Raw genomic sequence first — 27,858 nt, 5'->3', positions numbered from 1 at the left:
AATACAAAACTTAATTAAAAAATATGTTAAAATCATTTTCGATTTTTTTTCTATTTCTGCACAATATATTTCACTTTGTTAGTTTACCAAGGAAAGATATATGTCAAATAAATTAGCAACCAGTGATAACAACAACGCTGAAACAATTTGTTAATAATTATTTTAACATTTTCGTTTCTTATTTTGAGCCTCAAACCCGCACCAATGTTACGATTTACATCGTTTTTTAACATTAACTACCATACTATCTGTTAATTTATATAAAGCACTTACAAAAAACAAAGCGAAGTTAACACTAGCTATCAACTATTGTATACATTTGTCCTTCATGTTGATATGTAGTACTTTTAGATTTAACTTTAGTATAAAATTTGACTTTAACAATAATTAAAACACAACCTAAAAGTAAGAATGCTATGAATAAAACCAACAGATAGTATGGTACATAAGTTTTATTATATATATTTAGTGAACGTTGTTGTATAATTTGTTTGTAGTACTCAGCCGAGGCTCGAGGACGTCGCGGACGGTTGGGGTCCTTGAAATCTACTTGGTAAAGTCCGAATTTTAATCTGAAAACAGGTTATTTTTTTTGTTTTTAGAGACAATCCTTATATTTTTATTTTGCTAAAATTTGCAAAAAAATAATTCGTTCATTCGAGTCTGTAAATTTTTAATTGCGTCAAATGATTCTGTCATTCCAAATAATTGAAAAATTATTCGATTCACACTAGAAGTAATTAATTGTATTTATGTCCTCGCTCTGGTAACGAGACAAAGAGCGGTATTAAGTTCCGTAACTCAAACGCAATGTCTCAAAAATTGGGCGTATCATGGGGAACAAAGTGTCTTACTCTTAACACTAGGTTCCTCTGGCTACCCTGCCAAATGCGGGAAAATTAAAAAAAAGCATGATAAATGCGTGATAATTACCCATATCCAAAGCTCCATTCAAAATTATCCATCAACGTCCAAATGGTATATCCTGTCACATTTATACCGTCTTCATGTATAGCGAGGAGGAGCTGCAAATTAAAAAAAAAACAAATATAGTAAAATATAGACATGTAACAAGGCAGAGGCAGGCAGAGATAGAATCCGTTACTGAACTACTCCCTATTGAACGTTTTACAATAGTGCTACTATAATAACAATAATATTATATAATAAATATAATATAAAGGCCGTCGTGGCGGTTCAAGGATGGGACTGTAACGCGAAGGTTGTGAGTTCGATCCCCACTCGAGGAAGTGAGATATTTATTTACGTTGGGTTCCATCACTTCAAAACACAATATTTAAAAAAGGGGAAAATTAATGGTGACACTTAGTTCTTTTTGCTTTTCTTTTCGTTATAGGGAATAAGCTAAAAAAAAAAAAATACCTGCTCCAGATGTTTCTCATAGTAATCAATCCTATTATAATCTTCCAAAGAAGTTTCAGAACCACCAAAACCATTTTCAGTGATTACAATTTCAATATCGCCATACATATTTTTTATATAGTTGAGAAGTAACCGAATAGCTTCAGGGTATATCTGAAATTCATTATTTTTTTTATTATTATCATCAGGAAAAAGAATATTTATTAAAAAATATCAAGATATGCTTAATAAATAGAAAAAAATATTTTATACACTATTTATTTATTTTACTATTTGTGCGGCACTGAGTTTCTCTACTCAACTTACAATGTCTCCAGAATTCTGCAGAAAATGGGGAATGGAAATATCTGCATGGGAACGTAGTGTCTTAGACTAATATTCCACATACCATACAACTGTGTAATGGGCTACCTGGATGCAATTTCCAGTTTCTGTAGCTCCTCTGGTATTACACGAGGTCGTAACCCATATTCCTATTTTCCCTGTCTTTTTCATAAAGGAAAAAATCTTTCACAAAACTAAAATACTTACATAAAACCACTCTGATGATTGTTCCCAATTGGGATTGATGCCAAACGTGAAGTTATAATCCGTGCTCCCCTCCATCGGCCATTTTACACCAGGTTCACCTCGCCTCAATCGTCTCACCTCTCGAGATGTGTAAAAGTTCACGCCATAGAAATCGTATGTACCTGTAATATTAGTAATAGATATTATGAAAAACCAATTTCTGTTCGTAGCGAATCTGTTCTTGCATTATATAGCTGTGACAGTTTAGTGTTCGTTTTGTATTCGAGTAAATAATTATGTATAATTATTTTAATTTTCCCGCTCTGGTAGAAAATGCTCGGTGTGGAATATGGTCGTAGGAAAAAGGGGGTGGTGGTCCACGTCCAATCCCGAATAGAAATAGTCTTATATGTAAGAAATCAATAACTGATGATGAGATGTTAACAATAAGAACATACGAGTACAACTTAATGGTTTAAGCGCTTGGACGGTATCCAAGAGGAGCAGGTTCAAATGTCCCTATTCGCAAAATTTTATAAGGTTTCTAAAAAGTATTTTTCTTTCATGAATGTGGTTGGTTAAAATTGTTAAAGATATACAGAATTTCTAAAAACACATCAATAAGTACCTCTAATAAAGTCAATTTCTTCCTTACTGAGCTCTGGTAATCTTGATTTTGTTCTCTTTTCTTTAACAGCTTGATCCCTCATGTATTTTTCCACAGCTGGCGGCCATCCTCCGGATTTTGAATATACTGGATAGGTGTATAATCCTAACTGTAATTTAAGAATTCAGCATTTCAGAATATTAGGCCTTCGTGGTGCAGCGGCATAGCGATTAAAGAGAAATAAATTATTTTCATTTTCTCACTCTGGTAAGAAAACTGAGCGCAGCATGGTACACTACGGCACCCAAAAAGCAATGTCTCGAAAATTAGGGGGAAAGTCAAGGACACAGTGTTTTAACACTAGGTACCCTCGGCCTATATGGGATACAGCGTGAAGTTTTAAAAAAAAATCCATAAGAGAAATGCTCTCATAGAAAATTGGAAAATGTTGACTTACCAAGACATCTCTCGCAAATTCGGCAGTATCTTCTTCGTCCTTATTCATAGCCTGTAGCCATACATGATGATGGGACATAGATACTCTTCCTAAAATAGTACATTATATTATAGTATAATCTAGAAACGAAACGAAGGCCTAAGCGCTGCGTTGAGTTCCGGCACTCAACCAGAAGTGTTAATGAGGAACAGAGTATCTTAACTATAGGTCTCCCTGGTTCCCTGCCGCACTATATAAGGAATACAAAGCAAAAGTAAAAATAAATTAGACTGTCATAGGCAGAGGGAACCTAGTGTTAAGATACTACGTTCCCCACTTATTACATGATAAAGTTTAAATCCATCACTAAGACTTACCATGGTGAATAGGCTTAAATTCTTCATCATATATTCTCCACGCCTTCGCATGAGCTAACAACACATTCTTGTTGCAAAGATGCGTTCCAATACCCTTACTAACTATGCCCGGGGCATGTTCACCGCTATTGAACGAGAAACTGCAGAAAGCACTAGGTTCGTTAACAGTTAGCCAGGTCTTTACACGATCGGCATAGAGGGAGAACACTACGCGGGCGTAGTCTGCGAACCAATCGATCACTAACGGGTTAGCCCATCCTCCTGTAAAAAATGATATATTTTTAAGAAAATTCTTGTTCCATTCTGCTCTGTTATTTGATTCCTGGGTTAATTCATCCACCCAATATTCAACGATCATTCTTTCTACGAAGTTGTTGAAACCACCTGACGTTTACCCACAAAATGACAATATTGCAATTTTCAAGAGACGGATCTAGAAGTTCTTTAATAGTTGCGTACGCATTAATGGTTCCTCTCGTGCTGCAAATGTTCATGGGCAGCAGTTAAAATTTAACATCAGGTGACTATCTCGTTCCAAACGATTATTTATAGCAATTATTATTGATTAGCAATCATGGGTGCTAGCAATATTTTCAAAGGATTTGGGGGGTGGTAGTGGGGTATTGAGGTTTTTTAAGTAGGATGTCATTTTTGGTAGTAACATTTCTGGAATGGAAGGGGGGTGCCCCTTATTCCTACGACACAAACTGTACGGCAAAAAAATATAATGTTCCATAATAGTTTTGAATTTAAAATAATTGCTATTATAAAATTCATGACATTTTGTACAATTTGAATTAAGTAAAAGTATAAATAAATAAACTACCTCATTCAAAATCTTAAAACTAACTTTAAATATTTAAAAAAAAATTGACGTACCCAAATCTTGCAACGACTGCGGCAGATCCCAATGGTATATAGTAACAAACGGTTCAATGTTCTTCGCGAGTAAGGCATCGATAAAATTGCTATAATATTCTCTGCCATCCTCGCTAATGTAATTTGGGAAGCCGGTCGGCATTAACCTAGTCCAGCTTATAGAAAATCTAAAATATTGAAAATATGTTAGTAATTCTCAAATTATTATTCCAAAATAAATAAACAAAAATATTTTAAAAAAAAAGGAATAAAAGTGCGAACTAAACCGAGATCCCAGGGTCCCGGACATACGTCATTTTAGCAAAACTGAAATTTTAAGGATTAAAGACGACTAAAATGACGGCAGCTCTGGGATCTTGGGCTAAACGTAGCGAGGATCGATCTTGGAAACCGTCCAAGCGCTCTTATCGTAAAGAATGTGTAGTTTAGTGGTTATAGCGCCTACGGGTTACTAAAGGCATTACCAGACCGAGGAAATAAAAAAGAATCGAATACACAACCGTTGTTTACAGTTTCGAAGACTGAGAATCGAGTGATACATATTTATCAGGCACTATTTTATTTTTTTACACAACTAAATAAATCACTTTTAATTTTACTTTAATTTAATTTAAATAAAATCATCTATAGAGGCCAGGCGTGGCACAGAGGCACAAACGCGCGACTTTAAACGCAAGAGTTTGTGGGTTGTTTATTTCCTCGCTATGGCACCGAGGCAAAGCGCGGCGTTGAGTTCGCCACTCAACACGCAATGCCCCCATAATTCCGCGGAAAATGGGAAACGGTTAGTGTCTTAATGGGAACGGAATGTCTTAACACTAAGTCCCCGTACTCCCTCTGCCTACCCTGCTGTGTGCAGGATACAGCGTGAAGCTAAAAAAAGCAAACCTATAGTAATGAAGGCCCAACTCTTCTGCCATTTCTATATCCCTCTTCCAATTTCTGTAACTATCACAAGCTACATCTCCATTCGAGTAGTCCTTTATTTTGTAAGGCTTTGTGTGGACAAAATTGTCCCAGACGCTGGGGGTTTTATCTGAAAACGGGAAAAAAGAAATTTAACAAATTACTTTAGCTACTATAATACTGTTCTTTTCTTTATAAATGTTATCAATTGATAAATTAAAAGCAAATAAATAAATTGTGACCCATATAAACGCATCTGGTTGTGGGTTCGATTTCCGATTGCACGCAATGCTCGATGAAATTAAATATTTAATATTTTCATTTCTTCGCTCTATTGTCAAGGTAAAGTGCGGTTTTTCCAGCGCTCTACACCCAATGCCTCTAGAATTCTGTGGAAAATAGGGTACAGAGTGCCTTAACACTAGGTTCCCTCTGTCTACTCTGCTGCTGAGCACCAGATACAGAATGAATTTAAAAAATAAATAATTTGTCAACCAAATACAAAGCAGATAACTTAATAATGAATTAAATACAAATGTCCGTCTTAGAAAAAACGGTTACGGTTACTATAGCAACAGTGATATATCAATTATATCTTACTATCTTCTAACGCCCGATGTTAATAATCAATCCTAATCCATAAATTGCAACCATAGATTGAAATAGATAGAGATGGAGGACGGCATGCAGGTTAGTGATTGGATAGACATGTCGGACAATACAAGATTGACGTTAACTGGAGATAGGAGATACATTATTAACATCGGGCGTTAGTATGGTATAGAGTTAAAATGTATACTAACCGCTAATATTCCAAGCACCCTCTACTTGGTAGGCGGCAGTCGCTGCACCAAACTTAAATCCTGGAGGAAAATCCAGTTTCTGCAGTGCGCTTGCGCAGATGACGATATTACTGTAAATTAATACAAATATTTTTTTAGAATTATATATCTAATAATATAACACTTAGGTGGTAGTGGTCTTATTTGACATACTACTGAATTCCTCAAACTCAAGTAAAATACACAATAAATACTTTTGAATTCGCGCTTCTTCAAAACCTGGTTGAAGCCTCTTGGATAGTCTTCAAGAGGCGATGCGTAATCAAAACACGTAGAGTACTTTCCTCGAATTTATAATTATCATAGGGAAGTACTTATAATACAAACAAAGGAAAAAATGTAAATAACGGAAACTTATAGTTTTATCTCGAAAAAAATGATTTCAAAGTTATATTACTAGTTCAATTACGTACAAATTGAGAGCATTACGCCTGCAAAGTCAAATATGTAAATTTTTCCGTTGACTATGTTTCCATTGACTTATTATCATGAACCCTAGTACCGAAACCGTAACCCTCGATAGAAGAGGCAATTAGCGCTCTTCGTACTTTTTCTAGTTGTTATTATTACTCACTAAGGACTAATACAAATTCTATTTAATGAGAGATAACGTAACGTCTGTTTCACTTTAATCGGGCATTTGATAAAATTACCGGCAGTAGGTATACGAGTACATAATAAAATAAATCAAAACACGAACAACAACTAACTAATCCTAAGATTTTTTTACTATTTTTCGCATTAATCATTATCTTATAGGAAATGATGCCATTAGCGTTTGAATTCTTTCTTACTTTTTTTGTAACTTCACTCTGTATTCCGCACTTAACAGGATAGGCAGAGGGAATCTAGAAACCTACTGTTAAGACACTCCGTTCCCACTAAGACACTGTCGTTACCCACTTTACGCTGAATTCTGGAATATTGATGCCAGAACTTAACTCCTACATGCGGGACCTACCGTGAAGATGAGATTTGGTCACAATACCCTCTATCTTTCAGTAAGAGTTATAAAAAAAACGGTTCAGTTGTTCCAGAGATTAGCTCAGACAAACAGAAAGACATTCCGATAAAAAAATGTTGTCCTTTTTTATAACATTTTTGTACAAGTCTAATTTTAATAAAGCCAATAAGTTTTAAAATATTTTACGCATACAAAGGAAATATAAATATTTAGAAAGAACATTTAACTGTTACTGTATTATTTAAAGTTAATTACCACTAGTGGATCTATAGCCTATGGTATCTATAGGCCTATATGATAAGATTCACATTGGAAAATCGCTCTGTTAATAATTTTCACATATTTGTTGTATACATAGGTAAAACCGATAAAAAAGTAGATTATATCAAAAATATAATAGCAATTTACAAATTATCATTACAATTTACAAGTGACGCTACCGCTTACACGCCTCAATGAAAATGATAGATGGAACTAAACCCTTTCCCAGATTTGCTTTTAATAATGAAATCCATTTAATTTCAACAATCCGATTAGATAAGACACAGATTTAGTCAATAATTTCTTTGTATTTTTCTTTTTTGACATTTCGTTCTCAATCGGAGGATTTTGAACTCATAAAGCAGAGAAAAGTTAGTGTTCAGCCACTCTGTTCTCCACTTCCGCCTATTTCGAGACCAGCTTATCTCTTTCATGCCCCCTATCTTTTTATCCTATCCTATCCTATATCTTATAAAACAAAGTCGCTTTTCGTGTCTGTCTGAACTTTCTAACTCTTTTTCTTCTAAGCCACCCAACGGATTTTGATGAGGTTTTCACCATTAGGTCGAGTATTTCTCAGGGAAGGTTTATATATATATATATATATATATATATATATATATATATATATACATAGGTTATTATTTGTACATTCTTATGATTAGATTCTTATGATTAGATAGATTATTATTTGTATATTCTTAAATTAACATAAATACGATAAATGTGTACAAAGTCTTACCCATTGAGACACTTTCGCGCATGCGCTGCTTTAATGGTAAGTACTACATGAAAATAATGTACTGGAGTATTGTTCCTCTTAATGAGATCTACAAAAAAGTCCGCGACAGCATATTCGTATCTTTAAGAATAACGTGTAGTGAACATATTTCTGTCTAAAAATTGTAATTTCAATATATATTTTTTTGTGAGGGACATTTTTCCATAATGGTATTAATCCTTATTCTTTAAGATACTTTATTAATTTTCTACGTTAAACGAAGATAAAATTTGCTTTTTACACTATTTGGAAATTGCGAATAGTTTTAGAGAAAAACGCATTTAATTGTTGATACATCCCGCCGTTCACACATCAGCTGTGTCGCGGTCGGCCCGGATTTGATTCCCGGCCGATGCATTCTATTTAATTTTCCTCACAGGTAGCCACGTAGTGCTTGCTTTTCATCAGGGACCACAAGCTCGAAAAAAAACCCGCCTGCCTTTATAGCAACGAAGATTTAGATGCGTTTGCACGAACTGGATAATTGGAGTTGAATGTATTATTTCAGCGCGATATATTTGGTTTCATATGTTTTTATAGTAGTTATTAGTAGGTAGGCTTTTGTTTATAATTTCTTCCGTTTAAAAATAGTCATTTAACTATCTAAAAATAGTAATTTAAAAATATTTTAATAAGTACTTGAAAAGATTAGTAGCACAGATTTAACATTACGGTACCTACTAAAAAATCCTTGCTGTGTAAAACAATTGGAAAATCCTTATTGAAACTACGAAAATGCGGGTTGCATTAGGGTTTAATTAATTTTCACATTATCTTAAGTGCTTTGCAAACATACATTATATGAATAATCCAGTAGTAAAAGCGGGCGAAGTCGCAAGAGGGTAGCTAGTTATATATAAGTAGTAAAATAATGTAATGTAATTGAATTAAACTAATTTGCTCCTATCAAATTATTATTATTATTTAGAAGTTTATTATGTATATTTGATACCCTACTACTAGAGGGTTATCAAAAAGTTATTTCATTCATTATTTTGTAAAAAATATTTTTTTAAAAACGTGATAGATTCGATTTCCAGTCGTAGAATGAAATATTTTCATTTCTCCTCGTAGTAGGAAGAAAAGCGGCAGAGTTAAAAGTTTGCCACAAACCTCACAATGTCTAGAAAATTTGGAGGAAAGTGGAGTAAGTAGTGTCTTAACACTAAATATTTACATATTCTGCTGTATGCGTGATACAGAAGGGGAAACGAGAAAAAAATAATGATAATACACACGTCAATATAAAAAAATGTTATAATATGTTAACTAGAATAACAACAACGGTTAACCCCCGTTTAGTGATTCATATCAAATGTTTATAACAATAATAATATTATAATTGTTTACACGCAAATTGGTAAAAAGATAAACTTTAAGTTTAAGTAATTTCCCTTGTATTTTAGCAGAACACAATAGGTGCAGGTTCGAATTCTATTTTGATTGATTATTTTTGTCAAAATTACTTTTTTTAGCTTCGCGCTTTTTCCCTTACAGCAGTGTTGCAGCCGTGCAGCTTAACGCTGTACCCCACATGAAGCAGGGTAGGCAAATGGAACCTAGTATTAAAATACTGTTCATTTCATTTCATTTCCTTATCGTATTTCCAAGATATTGCGGGTTGAATGACAGAAGTCAACGCCGCGCACTATCTTCTTACCAGAACGAAGAAATGAAAATTTTAAATAATTTATTTCCTCGAGTGGCAATCGAACCCGGAACCCTTGTTAACAGCCATACACTGTGCCATTGCCCCAAAACGGCTATTTTATTAAAAAAAAATGATCAATTAAATACTAACCATAATAAAATCACTTTCAACAACATTGTGAACACTTTCAAATCAATGAACTGACAAACTCACTCACAATCGTGTTATATACTGACATATGTATCGACTTTACCTTATATATAAACCTAAATCTTTATCTAGTTTTATCTTTATATATGTTGCTACGTTGCTGAATACGTTGGACATCTAGGACGTCCATGAACTATTATGAAGATATATAGAAAATGTAAGATATTTTAGAAGAATAAGATATTTTACCTAGTTCATGAAATGCCTAGGTATTTAGCGGTTTTTAAATGCAAGTTAAGTCAAGTCAAGTTAGAAACATTTAAACTTAAAAATAACTGGCCTAAGCTAAACGTGCACATAAAATCCACTAAATCCGTAGCTGTGGTGGCGTTGGTATATATTAAGTAATTAATAAAAACTTAATAAGTACAAAATAAATAATATTTCGTACATTACCTACGCGTTTTTGGTATTCTAACATTGCCGAGATATTGTATAGAATACCGATTTGAACAGATTGCCGGTAACAAACACAATTACCTCCCAATTTTTCATTTTGGATCTTTCTAAATTTTATTAAAATCAGTTCAGCAGCTTAAGCGATGAAGAAAATATAGATTGGGTTGCTATATCTTTATTTCTTCTTTATTATATTTCTTTAGGCTGTATTCCGCATATAGCATTGTATAGTGTTAATAGACTCCGTGTCAAATTCTCAAGACAATGTGAGTTGAGTAATGTATGTGTCATATGTTCGTCTTGTTATCAGAGCGACGAATTGAAAATAATTTGTTTTGTCGGGTGAAAGTTAAACCTTTATATTTGTGTATTTACTACTTTTATTATTTATAATTATATTTTTATTTATAATTTAGGCTTATTATTTGAAATTAATTTTGTGTCGATAATAATTAAAAGTTCTTAAAAAATTAAAAAATCTTAAAAACTTTTAATTACATATCCAGCTATAATAAAAACTGCTAGCAATAAGAAAGATTCTTGTAACTTCTTTGCTCCATTAATATCTGTTTATAATATTCCTTCAAAGTCATTCACTTCAACGCTATTAAAAAGGTGGTTTTTTTTTCATCTTCACACTCTATCCCGCCTATTGCAGCTAAGCATCTTGTGTTAAACTCTTTTGCCGAATTCTGGAGGCATTTTGTGTTGAATGGCTCGATACCAGACCGAAGAAATGAAAATATAAATTTAAATAAATATCGATTTATCGTTCGTTAACTCCTCGAATGGGAGTGGAACCCACAACCAATCGGTTTTACAGTCACATTTTGTGCCCCTGCACCACGACTGGCATCCTTAAAATCTTTTTAAAAACGCTGGGTCAGTTAATTCATTATTTATTCTTAGGTTCTATCATTGCCATTTTATTTCTTATATAAGAAACTACTTAGATCAGAAATATTTCCTGTGAATTGGAAATAAGCTAGAGCTGTTCCTGTACATAAGGAATGAAATAGGAATAAAAGTAGGGGAGGTAGGGGATAAAAGTATAGTCAAAAATTACCGACCGTTATCAATTCCGTTGCACTTTGCAAAAATAACGATCAATTATTATCAACGATTATCAGTTCTATTATACTCGTAAATTCTAACTTTAAGCTTTCCTTGATATAAAATCAACATGGATTTGTAAAAGTAGATCGACTGTCACAAATCTTGCAACTTTCACTGATTTTTTAATTCAAGCGATTGATAGGCGATTACCTATAAATGGATACAATTTATACTGATTTAAAACGCATTTTATCGTGTGCCACATTATATCTTATTAAAAAAATTGGTTGGTTGACAGTTGCCAAGAGGCGCAGTTCGAATCCTGCTTCGAATTTTTGTACGATTTTAAAATATTCTTCTTCTTCTTTGTCGTTTCACTCTTGACAGAGCGGTCGTGGCGTCCTTTTTAAAGGTTTTTGGTGCGCCACACAGTCCGACGCCATTCTACTCGGTTGACTGTCTGCCTGGTGCATTTGTAGAAAGGTTCATCGAGGGCAGCCTTAACTTGGTCTGTCCATCGCATGGCGGATCTACCGCGTGGTCTGCTGCCCTCAACTTTTCCCTGAATCAGATGGCGTTGCATGGAAATATATTGTTGTCGAGAAATATTTAAAATATCATTGTATCCTTAATGTGGAATAACAGTTTAAAAATATTAAAAGTATTTAAAATTATTTTAGGCAGTCAATATACTTTGTTGTTTATATTTCGAGGCGTGGATAAAAAAAATTCCCCGAATAGGGATCTAGTCGACTGCGCCAAGATAGCCTCAGTCAATAAATTGTTCTCTTGATAAAATAACTCAAAAAATATATTCATTAATAAAATACATTAAGACCGTCGTGGCGCAAAGGCACGTATGTGCGATTGTAAACGGGACGGTTGTAGGTTCAAACCCCACTCGGGAAAACTAAATAGTTCATATTAACTTCCTCGTTCTGGAAACGAGGCAATTTGCGGCGTTGAGTTCCGTCCATCAACTCGCCATGTCCCAATAATTGGGCGGAAAGTGGGGAACTGGGTTTCTTATCACTAGGTTCCTTCTAGTTACTCTACTAAATATGTCATATAGCATGAACTTAAAAAAATTTAAAAAAATATATTTTGTTTATTATTGAAATATTCAGTGTTTTGTCCCTAAGTAATTTTCTCTTTAACAAAAAATATTTAAAACAAAATCTAGGGGTAAAACAGGAAAGTTGAAAAATCCCATTAATATGAAAAATGGCACTAATAAAAACCAAAGTATTTCACTGAGTAATACAAAATGTTATGTTCCATTAATTATTTAATCTTTATAATCGTAATTGTTATTGATTATTATATATTAGAATATCCTACGATGTGTTTACTTTCATCAAGATATGAGCTGCTTAGTGGTAGGGCATGACGCGGACAATGACCTCAGTGGGATTTAAACCAGTAATAGTCCAATTGCAAGATGTTTTTTAATGTTTAAAATATACTAATGTTTATTTTTTTTAATTTAATGTTATATTTTTATGTAAAGAAGGCTGAATTTTAGGTACATCTTTTACTTTTTGTCAAACATTCTATTAGTTTCTTTTTCTTTTTCAGCTTCTCCATATATCCCATACATTTCGCCCCTATTAAGACATTTCCGTTTCCTACTTTCCGCCAAAATCTTGAGGCATTTTGTGTTGAGGCGGAAATAATTCGTTCCCCGAATGGGAATCGAACACAGAGCCACCGCGTTTACAGTTGCATGCTCTACGAATCTATATGAGTGTAAATCATCAATCACCCCTTTTTTTATAAATTTACCTTCTTATTTGAAATTGTTATATTGAAAAAAGAAAACGAAAAATATCTTGGATGTTAAATATTTTAAATAATAAATGAGTATAGTAAGACCTAACTATAATTACATTATTTCATATTAGGGTCATATAAACATAACGTAATCTAATATTTACAATTATTTAAATGTGACTGTAACGCGGCGGTTGTGGGTTCGATCCCCACGCGAGGAAATAAAATATTTATATAAATTTATATTTACATTTCTCCTCTCTCTCTCCATCCTTTCTAATAAAAAAAGAATAATCGAAATCGGTTGGCGGTATAATGAGTTATTCGTCCATTTGCCGCGCACATACTTAATGCAAATTTAAGACTTATGTGATTTTTTCATAGATATCATTGTCAGAAATGGACCAAATTAAAACGGGAAGCATTAGCTTTCAAATAAAAAAAGAAACATCAAAATCGGTCCACCAATCGGTTTTACCTCCTCCTAACCAAAGTCGGTTAAAAAGAAAATGAAAATATTTTGATAAAAGTGCTTTTACCTTTTAATTATCACTAAAAAGATTAAAAGTGTAAGTCAAAATCGCAATGGCTCATCAATTTTGTAACGCTTACTTTCAAAACTGCTTAGTATTGGATGTTATAATCTGCATTTCAGAAGTTTAAGCACAAGGATTATATTATATGAGTGATGCATTTTACTATAATTTGGGCAAGGATTGTTCTAGAATTGATGGAGACATAATTTTAATTGTAAGCACACCACCTGGAATTCCTCTCGAATTGTTTTAGAAGTCAAATTCTAGGAAGCCTCGCGGATAAATAAATCGCGGATAAAAAAAATCATATTTGAAAGAAGTTGGTTAAGTTCATGAGAACGAAATATTTTCCACTTACTCAGAGACTCAGTAGATGTAGCTTAAGAAATCAGGGCCTTTATTGAACGAGGGTTACAAATCTCCTCCAAAAGGCCCCAGATCTACCTGGAAATGGGAAATTAAAAGCCTTTCTAGCAACTTAAGAAGCTAATCTAAAATATGAATGTAGCATACAACGTGTGCCCTAATGACACAAATCGTAAGAAAATACCCATACTTAGAAGAATAACTCAGAAGCGAGTCTTGGAATGGTTGAATCGAAGGCACAAGCTTTATGGGCGCTATCAACAGTGTTCGATCCTACACAGTAGAGACTATGCCTTCTCTCACTTCATGCAACAACACTATTGCGGCCAACGAAACCAAGAAAGCAGAAGCTTGCCTTGATAAAACAGAAAATCTAACTTATGGTATAGGTCACAACACCTCTCTTTCAGGTTCCCTTTGCCTGCTGTGAGCGGGATACGGCGAGAAGCTGGTAAAAAATATATAAGAGAAAGTAATTATGAAGTACATAATTAAGTTTTACCTAAAACTGACTTGTATAGTTTAATATTTTTATATAGATTAGTCTACTTATTTCTAAAAGAAGGCGCAGTTTTCTTTTGTATAAATGCGTAAATAGATAAACAAAAGTAGGTAGGTATAGTCAAAACATATTATCTTTCTTTCATTCTATTGAAATTTAAAAACAAAGAAATTTAGTTCAATTGCGTGATAGTGAATAAAACACAGATTTTTTAAGATAATATTAAATAAATAGGTTTATTTTTATATAATCTGTCATGATTATCTGATACAGATTATAGCAATAAATGATTACCCCCCTGTTAAATGGGACATCCTGTAATAATATAAAAAAAGATCCAAATCTTATTTTTTACATAATTGGTAAATGCTTTTCTGAGTTTTTTTTCTAAGGCAACAGTCGTGGTTTACAGTCTTCACAATCTATTATGGCCTGGGCCCTAGATACTGTCTAGACCCTGGGCTAGGCCTGGGCTCTAGATACCGTCTGGACCCAACAAAATCAAATTAATCAGCCATCCAACGAAAACGATTCATTCAAATCCGATTAGTATTCCCAAAAACATGGGAGAACAAACAGAAAAACATTTTATAATTATTATCAACTTTTACTATTGTAATATCGTCACCACCTTTCATTATCTTTTCGTAAATTTCATTAGAGATTTCGGTTCACCTTCGAAAACACAGTATTGATAATATTAAAGGAAAATCACATAAAAAGCACGAGGACCCTCTGGTGGACAAGTATGATGCACCTACCTACCTCTTGACGAGCCTTTTACAACTTAATGAGCCACTGAGCGATTCCGCCACTAAGCGATGTCCGATCACAGGATATCAGCAACTGCGGAGAGAACAGACTGCCCTATTTTCATGACGTGATAAATGGCGAAATTAAAGGCCGCGTCTTGTCTTGTTACATACCATACTTAATAATTATAATTAAAATTATAAATTATAGGCAGCAAGGTCTTCTTCCTCCTGGCATTAATCCCGGCTATTGCCAGGGTCTGCCCTCCTACTCAACCTACTCCACTTTGCACGGTCTTTTGCGTCCTCGGTGGTTAGACCATTGGCTCTCATGTCCTGCATCACGACATCCAACCAGCGCTTCCTTGGGCGTCCGGGAGGTCTCATTCCAGGAACTGATATAGCAAGGCACTTGCATCCGACATAGTTCTTAGGCCGTTATAGACGTTTATAAGGTTATAGACGTTTACTTATTTACGTGTAGTTTGACTTTTATACATTACAGTACAAAACGTGTCTCGTGCTATCAATTTTTTAAGAAAATTGGAATGTATAACAAAAAAATAACTTGAATTGTTATAAAAAAAGAAAATTCAAGTATCGAATCAATCTTCGCAAGGGTATTTTCAAAGATACAATCTTAATCATTGTACGAATGGTTCGTTTTGAATTGACAATAATGTACCTATAATAAGATATCGATCTCTTTATTAATCGAGTGTTAAATAGGAAATTGAATATATTAATATCTACTATAATTGATTTGTAAGTTGGTTTGTAAGATAAACTAAAAAAATAGTAAATAACAATATTTTTCTATTGTAGGTCTTATTATTTTAAACTTCGTAATGGATTTTGATGTGGTTCTCACTAATAGGCACAATTATGTAAGAGGAAGATTTTTATGAATAAAACATGCATGTTTTTTTAAAATTAAAGACCCAAAAAAAACCGATGAAATAACGACTAAATAAAAAATATACTTTTGTATAGTTTATAATTGTGTAGTTTAGGAAGGCGAAATAGAGAGAGAGCGCCAATAGTAGAAAAGTAGAGCCAGACCTTCGTTATTTTATAAAGCCTGAAAGTTTCTGTGCACATACACCCAACACCGCTAAGTACTATTAAGGAATATGAATCTTCATAGTTATCTTCAGGTAACTAAGATGGAAAAAATAGTACCTAACTTTTGTAAAATTATAAAGCTCAATTTTTAATATTTTCTTGACAATAATGTTAGAAAAGCCATTGTCTATTGCCAGACACTTAGCTTGGTGTCAATTCCTTGCCAAATGCACCCCCAGATCCTATAAGCGCCTACTAACATATTAGGAGCAAATAATATGTTTTATACATTAGATAAATGAAAATTATACATAATATATTGTTCTTATTATAAATTGTTCTTGTCATATCAGTTACTACATGCAACTTTAGTATATTACATTCGTAGGCGCTTGTAATTTATTAGAGTTTAGACTGTATTGCAATGGACAACGTCATTTTCATAGTTTTTTTTATTTAAATTGTAATACGATTTTATACACCGGTTAAAGCTGTGCTTTTATTTAAAATGGTGAAGATAAAAAACACTCTGTATATATAAAATATACAGGCTGACCAGTAAATAATGGGCCAAAATGAAACTAAATGTTTTCCAGAGGATTTCTCACTGAAATATGAAAGTTCATGTTAAGTTAAACCCTAGTAGTTTTCGTAACATTTCTAATATTGTATTTTTTTTTAAATTTCCAGATTTAATCACAAATTTAGCGGCCAAAGTCACAAATATTGAAATTTTGCTGTGCTGATATTTGCTAAATAATGTGAAAGAACTTCGCCACGGATTTTGATGAAAGCTTTATCTAATACTACGGTTATTTTAAATAAAATAAGGAATACTATTTTTTGGGCTTACTTTTTCTTAAGTACCTACAATTTTGACAGTCAGCTCAGACTGCAAGTCAAGTCTGCTCAGTTAAGCAAATGTACTACCATAATATCATAGACTATTGTCAAAGTTTCCCATTTTATGCTTATTCTAAATTGGTAATAAAATGTACTTAATGTTCTATGAAAACTCAAACAAGTTATTATAATTTTATTGAAAGAAGGCCTATTTTTGATAATTTTTCAAAATCGGATATTAATTAAAATCATGAAGTTTTTGCACTGTTTAGTGTTCAGAACTGTAATAGCGTCAACGAAGGCAATACCGAGCATCAAGCATAAAAGTGAAATAGTTACATTTGATGTGCTCTCTTGTACTCTCTCTCTCTCTCTCTCTCTCTCTACCACTCTGTTAACTACGTTTTAAAATTAGGCAGTGATTCGTAACCAATGTAGCAGGTATCTACAAAATCAAACAAATACTTGATGTAATGTGTTTATTTTACAATAAATTTTCAAAATGACCTCCGCGTGCCCTCCGTTTGTATTTAAAAAATATTTATACAAGACTAGCATTGGTAGAATACTAGTTTTGTAACTATAAATAAATTGTCCCATAACTCTTTAAAAAAATGTAAAATCATTTCAGATCTTATTCTATTTCTGTACAATATTTTCCATTACTACAGATAATTTTCTGTTAGCTTATCAAGTCATATATTTTTCATTATTTTAACAAGAGGAACAGATAAACATTTTCATTGTTAATCACGTGTGTTCATCAACGGGTCTCAAAACTTGTTACCTGTCCAAGCAATTGTTTCCTTATTTTAAATAAATAATTAATAAATAGTTTTTTTACATTAAGAAACTACCATACTATCTGTTAATTTATATACAACTTATGACTTATACGAAAAACAAATTGAACTTAACACTAGCTCTCAACTATCGTATATGTCTGTCCTTCATGAATATTAGTAATACTTTTAGATTTAACTTTAGTATAAAATTTAATTTTAACAATAATTATAACACTACCTAACAGTAAGAATGCTATGAATAAAACCAACAGATAGTATGGTAGATTAGTTTTATTATATATATTTAGTGAATGTTGCTGTATAATTTGTTTGTAGTACTCAGCAGAGGCTCGAGGACGTCGGGGACGGTTGGGGTCCTTGAAATCTACTTGGTAAAGTCCGAATTTTGATCTGAAACGAGAATGTTTTTTTTCTTTTAGATAAAATTCTTGGCATTGGCATAAGAAAGTTTGAATCATCCATTTTTAGGCCCAATTAATAAAACTACATAAAGGAGGAATTAAGACCGCCGTGGGTTAGATATCACTCGAGACAATGAATCATTTTCATTTGCTCGTTCTGGCAACAAGGCAAAGAGCGGCGTTGAGTTCCGCAATTGTGCGTAAAATGGGGAATGGGGTGTCTTATTAACATTTGGTTTCCCTGCCTACCCTACTACATGCGGGATAAAGCGTGAAATTAAACAAAAGCTTATATAAAAGCATCATATTTACCCATATCCAAAATCCCATTCAAAATTATCTATCAACGTCCAAGCGATATAGCTTGTTACATTTATGCCGTCTTCATATATAGCAAGGAGAAGCTGCAAATAAAAAATAAAATATATTAAGCCATAAAAATACTATACTACAGTTTGATATGACAAGGTGCAGCGTTAGGTTCCGCTACTTAATTAATTAGTAGCGGAATCCAATTAAAAAATAAATATTTTTTTAACAAAAAGAAAAACCGACTTCAAACAACGAACTAAAGAGGAAAAATTAATTTTACAAAGATTTTATAATTTTGAAGTTGGACACTAAAAATTGTCATTGCTTTTACAATATGCAGGATTATGTGTGAAATTGAAAAAAAAAAGTTTAAATACCTGCTCCAGGTGTTTCTCATAGTAATTAATCCTATCATAATCTTCCAAAGAGCTTTCAGAACCACCAAAACCATTTTCAGTGATTACAATTTCAATGTCACCATACATATTTTTTACATAGTTGAGAAGTAATCGAATAGCTTCAGGGTATACCTGAAATTTAAGATATTTTTTAATATTATCATTCGGAGTAAAATATTGTTTGTGAAAAAAATCTAGATATCTAAATAATAGTAAAATATATTATATATTGTTAGAAATCGGAAGCGGTTAACGTTTATGAAAAACACACTATAAAAACACATATTGTCTATATAAAGTTGTTTCTAAATTATTCGGATAGAGTTTTTACGTAATCGTAATAAGTATCATCTAATAACAATACTTCACACGAGTTTCCTTCCAAAAAGGACCGTTGCCCGTAAGCAATTGCCCCCGATTGTCACAATTCCACTGCTTTTATAGTCTTTCTCACCTACATCTACCCTATTTTTTTTACACGAGTAGGTACACTAACAATATATTTTACTATTTTTAGCGGGATTGAGTTTCGTCACTCAACACGCAACGCCTTCAGAACTGAAACGGAAGTGTTTTAATGGGAACATAAAAACGTAAAAAAAACCTCACTAAAAGTAATCTGGGAACCTAGTGTTAAGGCACTTAACACCAAGTTCCCAGATTACTACTGCGTACCCTGTTTAGTACGGGATACAGAATGAAGATAAAAAAAATAGCAGTAATGTGTTTTTCGTTTGATAAGTTGATTGAGTTCTATGGCATTTTTGGAGCGCTGTAAGAGTACTACCAAAATCAGTTATTAGACAGTAAAAGGGCTTTCCTGCGGCAGTTTCCAATTTCTTTAAGGACTGCAATACACCTGTAGCTGCTGTGTTATTACACGGGGCTGTGGGGGACGGCGTTCACTTTCTATCAATCCGTCGTTTGCCTTGTCTTTTTCAAGAAGGGGAAAAAGCCTTAATAAAACTAAAATACTTACATAAAACCACTCTGACCCATGTTCCCACTTTGGATTGATGCCAAACGTGAAATTATAATCCGTGCTTCCCTCCATCGGCCAGTTTATAGTTTCACCATCCTCCAATCGTCTTACTTCTCGAGACGTGTAAAAGTTTATGCCATAGAAATCGTATGTACCTGTAATATTATAAAAAAAAACAATTTCTGGTGATTCCGCGTATCTAGCTTACATTACAAAGCTAAAGCCAAAGGCCTTCGTGGCGCTGTGGCACATCATCTGATTGGAAATTTGAAGGTCGTGAGTTCATTTTCCACTCGGGAAAATAATTAATCTAAAAACACATAAGTACATACCTCTAATAAAATCTATTTCTTCTTTACTGAGCTCTGGAAGTCTTGATTTTGTTCTGTTTTCTTTGACAGATAGTTTCTTCATGTATTTTTCTACAGCTGGCGGCCATCCTCCAGATTTTGAATATATGGGATAGGTGTATAAGCCGTACTGCAATTTAAGAATTCAGCATTTCAAAATCTGAGACCGCCGGGGCCCAGCGTCATAGCGCTGTCTATAAACGAGGCAATTGTGGATTAGGCTTGAAATAAATTAATTATTTTCATTTTCTTGCTCTGGTAAGAATCACTGAGCTCGTAACCCACCCAAAAATCAATGTCCCAAAAATCAAGTGGCGGGGACGAGGTGTTTTAACAATAGATTTCCTCTGGCTAGGTTAAGCTTCTGTTTTCTGGAAAATTCATGAAGCTGTGAAAATTATGTAAGAGAAATGCCCTCATTTGAAAATGTTGACATACCAAGACATCTCTCGCAAATTCAGCAGTATTTTCGTCTTCTTTATTCATCCCTTGTAGCCATATATGACTATGGGCGAAAGATACTCTTCCTAAAATAACAGTAAATTATATTATAGTATAACCTGAACGATGGCCAAAGCGCGGCGTTCCGCCACACGACACGCAATGCCTCAAGAATTTGGGAGGAAATTGGGGAACGGAGATCTTCGTAGCATAGTTGGTTAATGTCAGACTTTTAAACGCGATCGTTATGGGTTGAAGCTTCGCCCCAATATACAATGTCTCTAAATTTGGAGAACGGAGTGTTTTAAAGACGTCCCGTTTCCCAGTATTAACACTTCGTTACCTCTGCCTAACCTGTCATGAGGGAAATAGAGTAAAGCTACATTATTAATTATAAATACAACACGGTGTAGATGTATCCCTAAAATATCTATTAATATATGTATGTATGATATATTTTTATATAATTATAAACTCTTAAAGATTATTATATGATAAACTTCTCAATCCATCATTAAGACTTACCATGGTAAATAGGCTTAAATTCTTCATCATATATTCTCCACGCCCTCGCATGAGCTAACAACACATTCTTGTTACAAATATGTGATCCAATACCCTTACTAACTATTCCCGGGGCATGGGTACCGCTATTGTATGAGAAACCGCAGAAAATACTAGGCTCGTTAACAGTTAGCCAGTTTTGTACGCGATCGGCATAGAGGGAGAACACTACGCGGGCGTAGTCTCCGAACCAATCGATCACTAACGGGTTTGCCCATCCTCCTGTAAAAAAAATCAATATTTTATGAAAATGTGTGTTCCATTTTGTTGTGTTCTTTTTTTTCAGCTTCACGCCGTATCCCACAATATAGGCAGGAGGGTAGGCAGAGGGAACCTGGTGTTAAGACACTTGGTTCCCCACTTTCTGCCTATTTTCGAGGTTTGCGTGTTAATAATGCGTGATAATTACAAAAAACCTAATTCAAAACCTTAAAAGAAACTTTAAATATTTTTATTATAAATAAAATATGGACGTACCCAAGTCTTGTAACGACTGCGGCAGATCCCAATGGTATAAAGTAATAAATGGTTGAATATTCTTCGCGAGTAAGGCATCAATCAAGTTGCTATAATATTCTCTACCATCCTCACTAATATAATTTGGGAAGCCGGTCGGCATTAACCTAGTCCAGCTTATAGAAAATCTAAAAAAAATTGTAAAAGTTTTTAGTAATTCTTAAATTATCACTCCACACTGAGAAAAGAAAAATTGTTTTGAGAAAACGTATAAAAGTGTTAACGTAGCAGGACTCGATATCGTGCCTTTTGGAACCCATCCAAGCCCTTCGATCACATGGAACATGTAGCTTAGCGGTTATAGCGCTTGAACGGTCTCCAATAGGTCCGCGGTTTCTAAACCCGCTATGTGGAACTTAAAGCTGTCATTGGTTTTGTTACTAGAGCGAGTGAATTAAAGAAAAACATTTCCCCGAATAGGATTCGAATCCACGACCGTCGCGTTAACAGTTTCAGAGACAGAGAAACGAGCGATACATATTTAATGAGGCACGAACGTTGACTATATCAATATTATACTTTTTTATATTAATTTAAATATTCACCTATAGTAATGAAGGCCCAATTCTTCTGCTATTTCTACATCCCTCTTCCAATTTGTGTAACTATCACAAGCTACATCTGCATTGGAGAAATCCTTTACTTTGGAAGGTGTTTTGTGGACAAATTCATCCCAGACGTTGGGTGTTTTATCTGAAATTGGAAGAAAGGGTAAAAAACTAAAGGTAATATGTACATATGTGTATATAGTAAACGTTGCTATGACAACGCATATTGTACAAGTGAATAGATAAATTGTCAACCAAATACAAAACAGATATATTAATTATAAATAATATACAAATGGGCAACGGAGTGTCTTAACACTAGGTTTCCTTTACCTATCCTGTTGTATGCGGGAAGCATGTCGCTAAAAAAAATTAAGGTCACTATCACTATATATATACCTTACGTAGAGGCTTCTAAGTATGATATAGAGTTAAAATATATACTAACCGCTAATATTCCAAGCACCTTCTACTTGGTAGGCGGCAGTCGCTGCACCAAACTTAAATCCTGGAGGAAAATCTCGTTTCTGCAGTGCGCTTGCGCAGATGACGATGTTACTGTAAATTAATACAAATATTTTTAGAATTGTAAGTATATCTAATATGTAACACTCAAATTGTAGAGGGTGGTAATGGTCTTATTTGACATACTGGTCAAATCAATGCCAAAAAGTAAAAAACGCAATGAATACGTTTGGACCTGTACCTCTTGGTAACGGTCCGAGGTCCGTTCTCGCCTCTTAGACGGTCTTAAAGAGGTGCAGTTTCAAAACTCGCTACAGTCAAATTTTTACACATTTTCTAAAAAAGTATTTCTTTTGCATAAGCTAGCAGAAAAACACTTTGAAAATGTATAAACACACTGCTATAATACAGGGTGAGTCATATTGAACTTTCCGGTTTTGGAAGGACGTTGCACGAAGAAGGGAAGGAGTAGAAGGGTGGGGATGGTGTCATTAGACGCGCCATGACATGCAGTTTTAGTGTGAGCAATGGCTTGGTCGGGACAACATCGTGCGTTCGTAGTTGAAGAGTTTATTAAAAATGGCGGCTCCGTGATCACAACACAGCGTGCGTTCCGTTTACATTTTGCTATTGGTCGACGTGATCCCATTCCCACTGGACCAACAATCAGAAATTGGGTATCAAATTTTAGAGCAACATCATCAGCATTAAAAACAAGACCACAAGGCCGAATTAGGACGTCAACGTCAGCGGAAAACGTGGATAGAGTGCGGGCTTCAATTCAACAATCCCCTCGGCGTTCTGTTCGGAAACATGCCGCTTCACTAGGATTATCTTTCAGTAGTGTCCGCAGAATACTGCATAGAGACCTTAAATTTCACCCATACAAGATTCAGGTAGTGCAAGAATTAACAGTTAGAGACTTAGACACACGAACAAATTTATGCCGCGACATTCAGCAGATCCCCCGCACTGCTGTTTTGATCTTCAGTGATGAGGCAAATTTTCACCTCGCCGGAACTGTCAACAAACAGAATTTTCGATACTGGGCTGAGAATAACCCACGAAACCTACACGAACGACCACTTCACAGCCCTCGAGTGACAGTGTGGTGCGCTATTGCAGAGTTTGGTGTGTGGGGTATTTTTTTGAAGAAGATGGTCAAGTCGTCACAGTTACCTCTGCTCGGTATTGCGACATGCTTGAAACTTTTCTGAAACCGAAATTGGAGGAATTAACGCAGAATCATGACAACGATAACATCCGGTTCCAACAAGATGGTGCTACAGCCCATACATCCAGGCATTCAATGGAAATCCTGCGACAAATGTTTCCCGGTCATCTCATTTCTTCGCGAGGTGACGTTGGGTGGCCGCCGAGATCACCTGATTTAACCCCCTGCGATTTCTTTCTCTGGGGTTACCTGAAGGAAAAGGTGTACACGCATCGTCCCCGAACCATCGATGAACTGAAGGCTGCAATCACGGAAGAAATCAATGCTATTCCGCTGAATATGACTCGACGAGTAATGGACAACTTCCGGGAAAGGCTTCAGCAGTGTGTGGTCAATGGAGGTAGACATTTACAGGATATCATTTTTAAAACCAACTAAATTAAAACTGCATGTTATGTGCTTTCAAACAATAAAATAATTTTTACTGCATGTCGCTTTGTTTTTAATACACACCTTATTGAAATCGGAAAGTTCAATATGACTCACCCTGTATAAATTCTAGAAATCATATACATATACACATACACTTATTTAAAAATAATAGTTGAGTTGAGTCACTATTTAATCAATAAATTTTATAAACATTTTCATACACTATGAACACTATCATCGTGTTTACATAATATGCAGTACGCTGCTCCATACTCTGTAGTAATGGAAAATGGAGTGTCTTATCACTGTGTTTCTTCTGTCTTTCCCATTGTTTTTTAGCTACACGTTTCTCACATAAAACTGGGAACCTAGTGTGAAGTAATTCCGTTTCAATTCATTTCCTTATCGAATTTTCGAGACAACTTTTTCGAAACAAATTTGTCTTGTTTAACGATTAAATGAAAACAATAAATAATTCATTTCCCCGAGTCGGAAAACACAGAAACCTCGCATTTACAGACGCTCTGTGATGATGGCCATTTTATTTAAAAAGATATCTTCTAAATACTAACCATAATAAAATCGCTTTCAAGAACATTTTGAACACTTTTAACTCAATAAACTGAGAAAGCTCCCTCACAAACATGTTATATATACTGAAATAAGTATCGACTTTACCTTTTTTATAAATCTAAATCTTTATCTAGTGTTATCTTTGTATACAAAAATACAGTCGAATTGATAACCTCATCCTTTTAGGAAATTGTACCATAGGATTTGCACCAGATGAAAATTTTATGCAAGTTAAATTCATATTTTGCAATAGCTTCATCAATATCTCGAGGCAGAGCAGAAACATAAGCTTCTAAAACGTCTTCCTACAGATGGAAAGAGGATGAAAAAAAAATGGGTGAACGTATTAATAAAAGTGGAGAATAATAAAGGAGACAGGCCTTGCGGCACACCAGCAGAGAGGATATGAAAGGAAGAAAACGTGCTCAGCTGGCTTGGGCACGTCGAACGAAAGAGATTTTGAAAAATTTTAACCCCAAAGGGATGAAATAGAGGTTGAAAGTTGATTGAACCACACTGATTTTTATAACATTTGAAATTCAGACTCTTAAAAATATTTCATTGAACACGTGTTTCATGGTTTTTTAGAATTCACCCCTAAAGGTTCAAATAAGCAGGCGAAGCTGCGCGCGTCCACTAGTTAACTATAAGAATATTGGCAGATTTTCGAAAGGTATAAAATAATAAAAATACTTTCTTCGCATGCGTTTCTATTAAATAAAACAAATACAATGAATATGAAATATTCTGAATTATATGAGGCCAGCCGTTGCACAGGGGCACAAAGTGTGATTGTAAACCCGTCTGGTAGTGGATTCGACCCCCACTCGAGGAGATGAAATATTTATTTAAATTTATATTTCCCTTAACTTAATACTGTTAGAGTTAAGACACTACTTTTTCCACTGATACTGCCGTTCCACCAGGTACCCTCATCCTTCCTTGTCGATCGATGACAGCTAAACTGTCGATTGATGACAGCTATACAACGTAAAGTTAAAAAAACTACATCGGTAGTACATTTAACTAAAATTATAGTAGGCGAATAATAATGGGTTCACACTGATATTGTAAAAATCCTAAATTTGACGGACATAGGTAATATACCTAAGCATATTATTTTCAGCTTATCGCTCTATCCCGCATATAGCAAGCTATTAAACGAACAAGAGCTATAGAGCTAAACGCCGTTTATGCTTTTATGATTTAGATGAGGTTTTTAATTTAAATTTTTTATGAAAAAAATTGATAAAAAATCAAACGGTGTCTTAATTACATTGAGACCATCGTGGTACGGCGTCAAAGCGCCTGGCTGATGATTTGACGGCTGTTGCTCCGATTCCTATCCGGAGGAATTATTTATTTTCATTTCCTTGTGTTTGTAACTAGACAAATCACGGCGTTGAGTTCCGCCTCTCAACACGCAATATCTCAAATTTAAGCGTTAAGTAGGGAACGGAGTTTATTAACACTACTTTCCCTCTCGATACCCTGCTATATAAGGGATACAGCGTGAACCTAAAAAAGGGATTCACCTGAAAAACGTGAATCTAGGAAAGAAACAGGAAAATTGAAAAATTTCATGAAATCAGACCAAAGTATTGCACTGTGAGATAAGATAAAATGTTATATTTATTGAATTATTTAATCCGTATAATCGTAATTGTTATTGATTATTTATTATATATAATACTAGCGGACGCGCGCAGCTTCGCTTACGTATTTAAGGGTGAATTCTAATAACCCATGAAACATGTGTTCAATGAAATATTTTTAAGAGTCTAAATTTCAAATTTTATAAAAATCGGTGGCGATTTAAAGATTTTTCCATACAAACTTTCAACCCCTGCAAACACCCTTAGGGAGTGAATTCTAGAAAACCATGAAACATATGTTCAATTAAATATTTTTAAGAGTCTAAATATCAAATTTTATAAAAATCGGTGGCGATTTGAGAATTTTCCCATACAAACTTTCAACCCCTTATTTGCACCTTTAGGGGGTGATTTCTAGAAAACCATGAAACATGTGTTCAATTATATGCGTTTAAGAGTCTGAATTTCAAATTATATAAAAATTGGTGACGATTTAAAAAAACCTATACAAACTTTCAACCCCTTATTTGCACCCTTAGGGGGAGAATTCTAGAAAACGATGAAACACGTGTTCAATTAAATACTTTTAAAAATCTAAATTTCAAATTTTATAAAAATCGGTGCCGATTTAAATTTTTTTCCATACAAACTTTCAACCCCTATTTCACCCCTTTAGGGTAAAAATTTTTCAAAATCCCTTCTTAGTGGATGTCCAGATTACGAAAGTAAACATCTGTCCAAATTCCATGTTTCTACTATCAGCGGTTACGGCTGTGCGTGCGTCTTACCTCAGTCAGTGAGGACAAGTCCTTTTATATATATAGATTTTGATATGTTTACTTTCATCAAGATACGAGGTACAAGGTGACATGGCATGACGCGGGCAAAGACCTTATAAATGTGAAATATATAGATAGATAGATATAGGTTAATGCATTTTACTTTAGTAGTAGGGATAGTATTTGTAAAAGTAATAGTTATTTAAACCAATTTACTTCAATTGGAGGATTGTTAATGTTTAAAATATTCTAATGATTTCTAGATGTAGGTAGTCTAGTTTTATTTTAGATGTTTTACCTTTTTTGAACTTTTTTATGTTTGCCAGAACTTCAGAACTTTTGACTGGTAGAACTGATCATCTCGCCATCTGTTTAGAATCGTTTGAAGCTAATAGATAATCCAAAATGACTTACAAATTACGA

General features: G+C 34.1%; 2 protein-coding genes across 4 annotated transcripts; both read right to left on the bottom strand.

The window, feature by feature from the left end:
- Window positions 1-29: 29 nt before the first annotated feature.
- On the bottom strand, window positions 30-25,167 carry LOC146533599 (myrosinase 1-like). 3 transcript variants are annotated; one of them, XM_085193940.1, is made up of 11 exons: window positions 25,061-25,167; window positions 5,902-6,011; window positions 5,081-5,228; window positions 4,193-4,359; window positions 3,314-3,574; window positions 2,958-3,046; window positions 2,522-2,669; window positions 1,915-2,075; window positions 1,384-1,536; window positions 934-1,025; window positions 30-572 (listed from the first exon to the last, which is right to left on the bottom strand). In XM_085193940.1, exons 1-11 carry the CDS (start codon window positions 25,132-25,134, stop codon window positions 296-298), a joined length of 1,680 nt encoding a protein of 559 aa, XP_085050066.1. In that variant the 5' UTR covers window positions 25,135-25,167; the 3' UTR covers window positions 30-295. The 3 variants fall into 3 exon arrangements, with proteins under 3 accessions (XP_085050066.1, XP_085050067.1, XP_085050068.1); XM_085193941.1 differs by lacking the exon at window positions 25,061-25,167 and adding an exon at window positions 9,748-9,844; XM_085193942.1 differs by lacking the exon at window positions 25,061-25,167 and adding an exon at window positions 6,406-6,559.
- LOC146533600 (myrosinase 1-like) lies at window positions 17,569-23,215 on the bottom strand. Its single transcript, XM_085195169.1, has 11 exons — window positions 23,212-23,215; window positions 22,866-23,054; window positions 22,415-22,562; window positions 21,831-21,997; window positions 21,315-21,575; window positions 20,787-20,875; window positions 20,331-20,478; window positions 19,996-20,153; window positions 18,996-19,148; window positions 18,619-18,710; window positions 17,569-18,295 (listed from the first exon to the last, which is right to left on the bottom strand). The coding sequence occupies exons 1-11, from the start codon at window positions 23,213-23,215 to the stop codon at window positions 18,019-18,021; spliced, it is 1,686 nt and encodes a 561-aa protein (XP_085051295.1). The 3' UTR covers window positions 17,569-18,018.
- Window positions 25,168-27,858: the final 2,691 nt, after the last annotated feature.

This window comes from Heliconius melpomene, chromosome 12 (genome assembly GCF_056956725.1).
Source record: "Heliconius melpomene rosina isolate 202511_hmr_F chromosome 12, ASM5695672v1, whole genome shotgun sequence".
NCBI classification, from domain to species: domain Eukaryota; kingdom Metazoa; phylum Arthropoda; class Insecta; order Lepidoptera; family Nymphalidae; genus Heliconius; species Heliconius melpomene.
Note: the sequence above shows the minus strand (reverse complement) of the source record. Positions and strands in the feature narration are given on the sequence as shown.